At 45.7% G+C, this 11,346-nt stretch overlaps 1 protein-coding gene across 1 annotated transcript; it reads right to left on the bottom strand.

The window, feature by feature from the left end:
- Window positions 1-602: 602 nt before the first annotated feature.
- LOC127927028 (uncharacterized) lies at window positions 603-2,592 on the bottom strand. Its single transcript, XM_052512677.1, has 6 exons — window positions 2,578-2,592; window positions 2,286-2,341; window positions 1,391-1,552; window positions 1,084-1,204; window positions 767-1,002; window positions 603-711 (listed from the first exon to the last, which is right to left on the bottom strand). Exons 1-6 carry the CDS (start codon window positions 2,590-2,592, stop codon window positions 603-605), a joined length of 699 nt encoding a protein of 232 aa, XP_052368637.1.
- Between the last annotated feature and the right edge of the window lie 8,754 nt (window positions 2,593-11,346).

Here is an 11,346-nt window from a genome sequence, read left to right as displayed (position 1 = left end):
CGTTCGCTCCTTCACCAGGTAAACAAACCTGGCCAATGACTGCAGCCCGTCACGGCTCTTAACGGACCAATCAGAATAATGAGTTCATCATCTCCATGGAAACGTGTCCTCTGGGATTCTATTGATGATGATGTGTGGAATTTGTTGTATTATGTTTTAGTTCTTTTACATTGTTGTTCAGACTCAATAAAGTTCTGTGATTGAGAGCGCTGTCTGGGAGTAGTGTGTTAGTGTTCCTCACTGTTAGTATGGATGGTTGGATGGATTGACAGACGGATCGATGCATGGGGTTTATGCAATGTAAGAAATGCATGATGAGCTGTATATAATTACATTAGAGTAGATGGAGTAAGACTATTGTACCTTAAGAGGACCAGAGATCAGAGGTGTTTCAGCAGACTTTATTTAGGATCTCAGCAGGCTGGTTTCTCTGAGTTGAAGAAATGTCACAGGTATCTGCCAATCATCAAGGGTGCGTTCAGGGATGCCACACCAGATAAAAATGTTTTGAGACTGTTAAATGAAGAAGGAATTGAGGAAGTTAAAGCATTTTCTCTCATTTGTGCCTACTGAACATAACCCAGTAACATTAGGAATGGCCCTCAGATGACGGTGACCTCTCTGCTCTTGATGCAGTCGAGGGTAAGGCTGCTTAGGGGCGGGCCATGCGTGACCCCTCCCCTGGCTGTGGGGAGGTAGGCGGGTATAAGGCTGGAATAGGCAAAGCCGAGGGTAGTGATTGGGTAGAAGCCTGTGTTGGCCCTGCCTCAGCAAGCCCCTGGTTGGGTGTTCTACTTGAAGCTGGCTCCTAATTGTCCCATCTTCTTGATGCAGTCCTCTGATTGGCTCGTCTCTGTTCCGCTGGCCCCTGCATGGCTGCAGGCTCCGGAGCATCTCCAGTAGCTCCCTCTTCTCTAGATCCGCTTCTGCCAGCTCCTGTCTCCGCAGGCGCTCTGCCCCCAAGAGAGCCCGCACATCACACATCACCCTCGACACCTGGCCCTACAAACACACACAAGGATGTGTCATAACACACACACACACACATTCCTATAGGTAGTACATATTATATGTGTGTGTCACCTTGAGGTCCTCCACCTCGCTCTTCAGCAGAGACTCTTTCTGCACCATGTGTCTCCTCTGAGAGTCCAGCCTCGACTCCATCTCACGCCTCACCTCCTCCACCTTATCCAACATCTCTGCCCTGCAACACACAAAACACACGCATGTGTCACAATGAATCACAATATCCAATGTATAAAAGCAATGACATCGCCCTTGAGGTTCTAAAATATTGTAAATATTGGCACAGCTTTGTCAAGGATTTGTTAAGAACGACACAGATATAACATCCTAATATATCTCAATCCATCACCTCAAACACACAAACCTGAGCAGCTCCAATTCTGTTCGTAGCTCCGCAACACAGTTGTGCTGTGATTGGTCTACAGAGAGGAGGGTGTGGCCACAGCCGCTAGGACACGCCCTGCTGCGGAACTCACACTCTAACAGGTGAGACTCTAGACCCCTCCTCTCCACCTGCACCGACAACCTGGGGAGGTGGAGAGAGAGAAAGAGGAGTTAAGGAGAGGGATACAGAAAGTAACAGAAAGACTAAGTTAGAGAGCAACACTTGAGACCTACTGAAAGTCTCACACTGTCTTTCTCACCCCAACCCCTTCCTCTACCCCACTCCGCCTTCCTCTACCCCTCTCCGCCTTCCTCTACCCCGCTCCGCCTTCCTCTACCCCGCTCCGCCTTCCTCTACCCCACTCCGCCTTCCTCTACCCCACTCCGCCTTCCTCTACCCCGCTCCGCCTTCCTCTACCCCGCTCCGCCTTCCTCTACCCCCGCTCCGCCTTCCTCTACCCCACTCCGCCTTACTCTACCCCGCTCCGCCTTCCTCTACCCCGCTCCGCCTTCCTCTACCCCACTCCGCCTTCCTCTACCCCACTCCGCCTTCCTCTACCCCGCTCCGCCTTCCTCTACCCCGCCCGCCTTCCTCTACCCCGCTCCGCCTTCCTCTACCCCGCTCCGCCTTCCTCTACCCCGCTCCACCTTCCTCTACCCCGCTCCACCTTCCTCTCCCCCCCGCTCCACCTTCCTTCCTCTACCCTGCTCAGCCTTCCTCTACCCCACTCCACCTTCCTCTACCCCACTCCACTGCACTGCATGGCACTCAAGCACTCCACCCTCAGAGAGGCAGTAGCAAAAGTTCAAAGGAAGATTGAAGGATAAGAACTTATGTTTTCAATCATGCAAATGAATGAAACACAATCCAATACCACACAAATGCAAACACCCTGATACCTACCGCACTGGTAACATATGTAGTCTTCACCTGCCAACAACAGGTCACAGACACGTGAGAGTTCACCCAATACCCCCCATATGTTGCATTGGCGCTCATCCTCTGGGGATGTTTCACATTAAAAATGTAGGTGGGATCCCTTCCTGAGTAGTTGGATGTCTCCCAATACAGAGATCTAGGGTCTTTTATTTTCATTTCACCCATAATCGTAAAGGTTGGGATTTGGTTAAGGTAAGATGATCCTAGATCTGTAGAGCAACTGCTACCTGAGCTAAGGTCATTGTTCATCCCAGCTGGGCTCCGTATGATGTCACCATGACAACTGGTCTACCACCTGCTCCCCTCACACAGGTGGTATATAATTTATGCTCCGTCTAAACTAAACACACTTCCATGTAGTATACTATACATTTCTCTAATACACTTACATACACACACACTCTCTGTATTGTAATACACTGTAATCAGTGGAGGCTGCTGAGGCGGGATGGAATGGAGTCAATGAAATGGTATCAACCACATGGAAACCACATGTTTGTTACCATTCCATTGAATCCATTCCAGGCATTATTATGAGCCGTCCCTCCCTCAGCAGCCTCCACTGACTGTAATACACAGAGCTGTAGTACCTGTGGAGGAGCAGGATATGAAGGTGAATGGACACTGGTCCTCGTGGTGTGTGAAGTGTCTCCAGGCAGCAGACGGCATCACAGCCCTGGCCAGAGTTAACACAACGGATCTGGAGCCTAGACAGGTCATTACGCATGTACCTAACACAGACCAGACCAGACAGTGGTTGTTAGAATAACCATATTATAGTGTGTGTATGTTTCTGTGTGTATGTTTCTGTGTGTATGTGTCTGCGTGGGTGTTTCTGTGTGAGTGTTTCTGTGTGAGCGTGTATGTGTCTGCGTGGGTGTTTCTGTGTGAGCGTGTGTACCTGTGCAGTGGTCTCAGAGTGCTGATGTCCAGTGGAAGTCTGTCCTCAGGGCAGGAGTGGTGGTGTATGAGCCAGGAGCTGATGCAGGCGTCGCAGTAGGCATGTTCACAAGGGGCCTGGAGGGGGCGCTCCAACACATCCCGACACACAGCACAGAAGCCCCTCGTTCACGTACCCCACAAACCTCTCAGGTCATAACCCATCCTACAGCACACACAGACACACAGATCCATGCAGAGCAAAAACAGCCAGACACCCATACAGCAGCATACAGCAGTGTTAACTTCCTCCTCAATGTTCCTGGTTTCTCCGTTTTTGAGCCCCTATGACTCTCCATTCTACTGGCATTCTATTTTACAGAATACACTGACCCTTACCTGAGACTCTCTATGACTCTCCTTCTCTTCCCTCAGTCCTTTCTTCCTCTTTGGACCTCTCTCCTCCTCTTCTTCTCTCTCCTGTCTCTGTAGTTTACCCTAGGTCTCCATAGCAACAGGGATCCTCTGCCCATGCAGCCAGCTGCTGGACGAGACCGCAGACAGACAGAGTTACACACACACACACACATACACACACACACACACACACACACGTTAAGAGCAAGTGATGAAAGGAAGACTAGGCCTACTGTAAGTAATTCTGATTTATCTATTTGTTTTATTCATACATTTTGTCAGGATACATCCCTTGGGATGAATCATTATGTTCTTACAGGGGTCCTGATGAAGCAACAAGCACATTAAAGGCAGTTCCATTCAAACAGGAAGATGTGTATCTACAAACATGTTTTCTCCCTCATCCCTTTCCCTCTGTCTCTTTGGATGTGGGATTATAATGGATTACGCTCCCATCTTCTCTGATTGGATTACAGACTCCATGACAACATCCCCACTGCACTCTTACCCCACATCAGAAATCAAAAAGCAACCCCGAAAGAGTGAGTGAGTGAGTGAGTGAGTGAGTGAGTGAGTGAGTGAGTGAGAGATATTAGAGACACATATTTCCCTCAGATTACAAAGACTCACAAAGAATTCGAAAACAAATCAAATTTTGATAAACTCCTATATCTATTGGGTGAAATACCACAGTGTGCAATCAAAGCATCAAGACTTGTGACGAGTGACCTGTTGCCACAAGAAAAGCGTCCACAAGAAAAGGGCAACCAGTGAAGAACAAACATCATTGTAAATACAACCTGTATTTATGTTTATTTATTTTCCTTTTTATACTTTAACTATTTTCACATCATTACAACACTGTATATTACATTATATGACATTTGAAATGTCTTCATTATTTTTTATTTTGGAATTATTTTGGAACAGTAATGTTTACTGTTATTTTTTATTGTTTATTTCACTTTGTTTATTATCTATTTCACTTGCTTTGGCAATGTAAGCATATTGGTCCCATGCCAATAAAGCCCTTAAATTGAATTTAAATTGAATTGAGAGAGAGAGATGAGAGAGGGAGATGTCAACCAAATAAACAATAAACAAAGAGATATCATAGTTATGATGATGACATCGCCACCACGTGTCAGCAACACCATAGGATATAAAGCCTAGATCTCTAGCCTACTACAGCCCACTACTTATACCATGGCCATCGACTATGTGCTTTCAATATGCATTTTTAATATCATGCATTATGATAATATGGAAAATATAAACTCTACTGTAACTCAATAGCAGTTTATGCATTTCAGTAAAACTTCTGTATTCTGCGATGTTGAATATTAATTCTGCATGCAAGCAACCTTCTGACCAGTACCTGCTTTTTGCAATGTGTGTGATTTAGCAGAAATGCTTGTCAGGATGGAATTTATTTGACCATTTATTAGACTTTTATTCTCTAGAGTTGTTTACTTACCACCCGCGCTCAGTCCATGACAGATGACATCTCATTCGGAATCATCATTTAATTCCGCAAACTCCTTCAAATTGACGTGACATTTTATAACACAAATATCCATGCAATCAATATCGATCAGTTTCATAAATGAGTCTGAATGGCCTACTGTAGGGCAGGCAGGCTATTATCGTAAATCGGTGAAGTTAACCTTGGACTCATCTGGCGAAAATCAGATTATTTAGATATCTAAATGTACACTCGTTTTACCTCTACCGGCACGACACCGGCTGACAGTGGCAGATCGTGTTTCTTGTCGCAAAACGACCGAACGAGAGCAAACGCCATCGTTTGGGGGCGCGGGAGTAGAAAACGAGTGCACTCAATAACACTAGACTCCGCCCCTCTACGTAACACGTAGCCAATAGCAGTTTACGCCACTTTAGCGGGAGAATTCGTCTCTGAAGAGTTGTGTATCATTGTTTTCTTGTAACTAACTGTAAAGCAGAGGCTTGCTTGACTAAACAAGTATGTATGAAACACACATTTATGCCTTATGTTATCTTTCCAACATATTGTCACAAGCTAGTTGGTTGTTATAGACGATGAGATGAAAATGTTGAAGTGTTCAAGGTAGCTCAACTAATTTGGGCTAACTAGCTACACTAACGTAAGCCAACAGTTAACGTAATGTGTCTATTCGAACCAACAATGACGTGTATAAACTCATCATTGGTATAAACCCATACATCTCATTGATCTGAAATAACTATTCAAGGGCCATGTACACTGAATGGAAGTAATATATAGCTGTTGTGTAATTCTGTTATTTAACTAGCTGCCTTTTACTAATCAGCTGCTTACTAGAACATTGATTAGCTAGTTAGCTAGCTGAATAAGGTGTTACAGTAGGGAACAAAAGCCTCCATACCCAGGACCACTAGTACTTGTTCTCCAGGGGGCTCAGGGTTGGCTACCCATAAGCCCTCTTATAAATGTGAAATGATTAAATCAAAAATTACAAACACCCCCTCACTCAGACAGGATGCGTTGCTCAGGGGCCCCCAGCCAGGTCTTTGGTAACATGGCGAAGAAGCCCCGGTTCGTCCCTCCTGGAGCCTCCCTGGCTGGTCCTCCTGATGCCCCTGTGGGTACTCTGCTTGAACCGGAGCCTCTGGCCCCTAAACTCTCCCCGGGGAACGTGCTCTACAAGGTGAACACACGGTCCACTTCACTTTCATCCTTAGCCACAAATGTGACCCCTATTACTATTGTAGTAATTAAGCAACTAAGCATAGGAGTCATATTGGAGCTACTTCTCTCTCTAGCCGATGTGAGTAAGACCTTTAACAAATGAACATTCACAAGGCCGCAGGGCCAGACAGATTACCAGGACGCGTACTCCGTGCATGCACTGACCAGCTGGGAAGTGTCTAAACTGACATTTTCAACCTCTTCCTGACCCAGTCTGTAATACCTACATGTTTCAAGCAGACCATCATAGACCCTGTGCCCAAGAACACCAAGGTGACCTATCTAAATGACTATTGCCATGTAGCATCTGTAGTCATGAAATGCTCACATGGCTCACATCAATACCATCATCCCAGACACCCTGGATCCACTCCAGTTCGCATACCTCGCCAACAGATCCACAGATGACACAATCTGTATTGCACTCCACACTGCCCTTACCCACTTGGACAAAAGGAACACCTATGTGAGAAGGCTGTTCATTGACTAAATCTCAGCGTTTAACAACATGCATGCTCATCACTAAGGTAAAGACCCTGGGACTGAACATCTCCCTTGGCAACTGGATCCTGGACTTCCTGTCAGGTTGCTCCCAGATGGTGAGGGTAGGCAACAACATCCTCCATGCTCACCCTCAATATGGGGGCCCCTCAGGGTGCGTGCTTAGTCCACTTCTGTACTTCCTGTTCACCCACGACTGTGTGGGTGCGCACGACTCCAACACCATTAAGTTTGCCAATGACATAACGGTAGGCCTGATCAACGACAACAATGAGACATCCTATAGGGAGGAGGTCAGAGTCAACAACCTCTCCTCAATGTCAGCAATACAAAGGAGCTGATGGTAGACAACAGGAAACGGAGGGCCGAGCACACCCACATTCATATCGACAGGGCTGTAGTGGAGGGGCTGCATCACCACTTGGTATGGCAAATGCTTGGCATCCAACCGCATGGCACTACATACAGAGGGTAGTGCATACGACCCAGTACATCTCTGGGGCCAAGCTCCCTGCCATCAAGGATCTCTATGCCAGCCGGTGTCAGAGGAAGGCCTGAAAAATGTTCAGACTCCAGCCACCCAGAACATCGGCTGTTCTCTCTGCTACCGTACGGCAAGCACTACCAATGCACCAACAGGACCCTGTACAGCTTCTAGCCCCAAGCCATAAGACTGCTAAATAGTTTGTTTAAAAAAACAATTCAATGGTTTACATTTACATTGTAGTCATTTAGCAGACACTCTTATCCAGAGCTACTTAGTTAGTGCATCCATCTTAAGATAGGTAGGTGGAACAACCACACATCTCAGTCATAGTAAGTACATTTTTCCTGAAAGTAGCTATCAGCAAAGTCAGAGCTAGTCAGGGGGTGTTGGTTAACAAAATTATTTTTTTTGTCAACTTCTCGATACTCATTGTGTATCTATTATTTTATTATGATTTTTTTCTATTATTTCTCTGATGTGAAGTAAGTAAGCATTTCACTGTTCATCTAGACCTGTTGTTTACGAAGCATATGACAAATAACATTTGAATTGATTTGACTTCATCCAAGACTGTGTAAAGGGTTTCACTCATATTGCGACATGTGGACATTCTCAGACCTATCTAACAGTTCTCCTTCCTTGCAGGTCCAGAGGAGCCTCTCAGCCCCTGCACTGCCCCTTGCCCTGCCTGTGAAGGCCTTCAACCTGGCTAAGAGCAGCCCCCAAGCCCCAGGCCTGTCCAGAGCTCTAGCCAGGGTGCTAGGTGCAGCAGACAGTAAGAAGAACGAGCTAGAGCCTGAAGACCCTTCCTTTACAGAGGAGAACACTGGAGACCCAGCTGGTGAGTCAGACATGGGAGGATGGGAGGTGGGGTGGGTTGTGGTGGTGGCACAGTAAATGGTTGCCATTGAAACCAGGTATTCCTGGTGTAGATCTAATGCATTTAAATGTGGAGCAGTACTTCTGGTAAGCTTTGGTTTACTCTCCATGTCAAAAGCAGAAATTCTGGTGATGAAAATCACAGATTTATAAAGCAACAAAGTTACTACAAACCAACGATGATGGTAAGAATAGTCAGGAACATTTTGTGTGCCATAAGAAATGCAGTATATTAACTATGTAGCATATATTGTTTCCATTTCACTGCTGATGTTCTGAAACATTGTTTGAAAGATGCTGGGATTTTGTATAGGTTAACGATTGAGTTTAAGACCCAAAATGGTGAGGCACGGGTAGGAACTGTATTTTTCCTATTAAAATAGGGATATTTTTTATTTAAGCAGGCAAGTCAATTAAGAACATACAGTGCCTTCAGAAAGTATTCAGACTCCTTGACTTTTCCGCACTTTGTTACGTTACAGCCTTATTCTAAAATGGATTAAATAAAAACAAATCCTCAGCAATCTACACACAATACCCCATAATGACAAACCGAAAACAGGTTTTTCAAAATTTTAAAAATTTATACAAAATTTAAAACCGATACCTTATTTACATAAGTATTCATACCTTTGCTATGAGATTTGAAATTGAGCTCAGGTGCATCCTGTTTCCATTGAGCATCCTTGAGATGTTTCTACAACTTGGAGTCCACCTGTGGTAAATTCAGTTGTTTGAACATGATTTAGAAAGGCACACACCTGTCTATGTAAGGTCCCACAGTCAAAGGAATTGTCCGTAGAGCTCCGAGACAGGATTGTGTCGAGGCACAGTTCTAGAGAAAGGGTACCAAAACATTTCTGGAGCATCGAAGGTCCCCAAGTACACAGTGGCCTCCATCATTCTTAAATGGAAGAAGTTTGGACTCTTCCGAGAGCTGGCCACTCGGCCAAACTGAGCAATTGGGGAAGAAGGGCTTTGGTCAGGGAGGGGACCAAGAACCCGATGGTCACTCTGATAGAGCTCCAGAGTTCTTCTGTGGAGATGGGAGAACCTTCCAGAAGGACAACCATCTCTGCAGCACTCCACCAATCAGTTATCTATGGTAGAGTGGCCAGACGGAAGCCACTCCTCAGTAAAAGGCACATGACAGCCTGTTTGAAGTTTGCCAAAAGGCAACTAGAGATTCTCAGACCATGAGAAACAAGATTCTCTGATCTGATGAAACCAAAATGTAACTCATTGGCCTGAATGCCAAGTGTCACGTCTGGAAGATACCTGGCACCATCTCCAGTGAAGCATTATGGTGGCAGCATCATGCTGTGGGGATGTTTTTCAACGGCAGGGACTGGGAGACTAGTCAGGATCGAGGCAAAGGTGAACGGAGCAAAGTACAGAGGTCCTTGTTGAAAACCTGCTCCAGAGCTCTCAGGACGTCAGACTGGGGTGAAGGTTCACCTTCCAACAGGACAACGACCCTAAGCACAAAGCCAAGACAATGCATCAGTGACTTTGGGACAAGTCTCTGAATGTCCTTGAGTGGCCCAGCCAGAGCCCGGACTTGAAACTGATCAAACATCTCTGGAGAGACTTGAAAATAACTGTGCAGCAACGTTCCCCATCTAACCTGACAGAGCTTGAGAGGATCTGCAGAGAAAAATACAGGTGTGCCAAGCTTGTAGCGTCATACCCAAGAAGACTTGAGGCTGTAATCGCTGCCAAAGGTGCTTCAACAAAGTACTGAGTAAAGGGTCTGAATACTTATGTAAATGTAATAATTGTAATATTCTAAAACCTGTTTTTGCTTTGTCATTATGGGGTATTGTGTGGAGATTGATGAGGAGAAAAAAGTGATTTAATCCATTTTAAATTAAGGCTAACATAACAAAATGTGGAAAGAGTCAAGGGGTCTGAATACTTTCTGAAGGCACTGTATACTTATTTACAATGGCGGCTTAGCAAGAGGCAAAAGGGCTAAACTTTCCAGTTTGAGTGTGTTTTGCAGCTTGTTCCAGTCGCTAGCTGCAGCGAACTGAAAAGAGCAGTGACCCAGGGATGTGCGTGCTTTGGGGACCGTTATCAGAATGTGACTGGCAGAACGAGTGTTATTTCTATTGTTTTATTTACCTTTATTTAACTAGTCAGTTAAGAACAAATTCATATTTTACAATGATGGCTTACCCCGGACAAACCCTCCCCTAACCCGGACGACACTGGACCAATTTGTGCGCCGCCCTATGGGATTCTTGACCACGGCCAGTTGTGATACAGCCTGGGATCGAACCAGGCTCTGTAGTGACGCCTCTAGCACTGAGATGCAGTACCTTAGATCGCTGCACCACTCGGTAGGGTTGCTGTAGGTATCTCAGATGGGGCAAGTGAGGGCTAAGAGGGTTTTATAAATAAGCATCAACCAGTGGGCCTTGCACTGGATATACAGAGACTGCCAGTTTACAAAGTGCCGGGATGTGTCCTATAAGGAGCATTGTTGGCCGACTGGTAAAGAACATCTAGCTGCTCGAGAGTACCTTTACCTGCCGATCTATAAATGACATCTCTGTAGTCTAGCATGAGTAAGATGGTCATCTGAATCAGGGTTAGTTTGGCAGCTGGGTGAAAGATGAGTGATTACGATAGAGGAAACCAAGTCTAGATTTAACCTTTGGGTTATTTCCAATGTGGTCCTTGATGTAAAAGATAGGAAAAGATGCTACGACCTCCGACAAGACATCAAACATGCAAAAGGACAATATAGGAGGACGGTGGAATCCTATTGCATCGGCTCCGACGCTCGTCATATTTGGCAGGGCTTGCACCCGATAACACATTACCTAGGGAAACAGCCATGAGTTGCCTAGCGATGCAGAACTCCCAAACGAGCTCCATGCCTTCCGTGAAAGCCCCTGTTTTTCCAGATGACTGAGATCTCGCTCTCCGTAGCCGATGTGAGTAAAATGTTTAAACAGGTTCACAATCACAAGGCCGGAATACCAGAGCGTGTTCATCAAAGCATGCGCTGACCAGCTGGCAAGTGTCTTAACAGAAATGTTCAATCTCTCCTTGTCCCAGACTGGAATGTCAACATGTTTCAAGCTGACCACCATTGTCCCTGTTTCTGAGATC

This window comes from Oncorhynchus keta, unplaced genomic scaffold (genome assembly GCF_023373465.1).
Source record: "Oncorhynchus keta strain PuntledgeMale-10-30-2019 unplaced genomic scaffold, Oket_V2 Un_contig_9055_pilon_pilon, whole genome shotgun sequence".
NCBI lineage: Eukaryota > Metazoa > Chordata > Actinopteri > Salmoniformes > Salmonidae > Oncorhynchus > Oncorhynchus keta.
This window is presented reverse-complemented; position numbering and strand designations above follow the sequence as displayed.

Coding starts and splice junctions, on each gene's coding strand:
- LOC127927028 (XM_052512677.1), bottom strand. Junction 1,205..1,390: donor ACAGAATTGGAGCTGCTCAG/GTTTGTGTGTTT, acceptor TGTGTGTTGCAG/GGCAGAGATGTTGGATAAGG. Junction 712..766: donor CCAACCAGGGGCTTGCTGAG/GCAGGGCCAACA, acceptor TGCCTATTCCAG/CCTTATACCCGCCTACCTCC.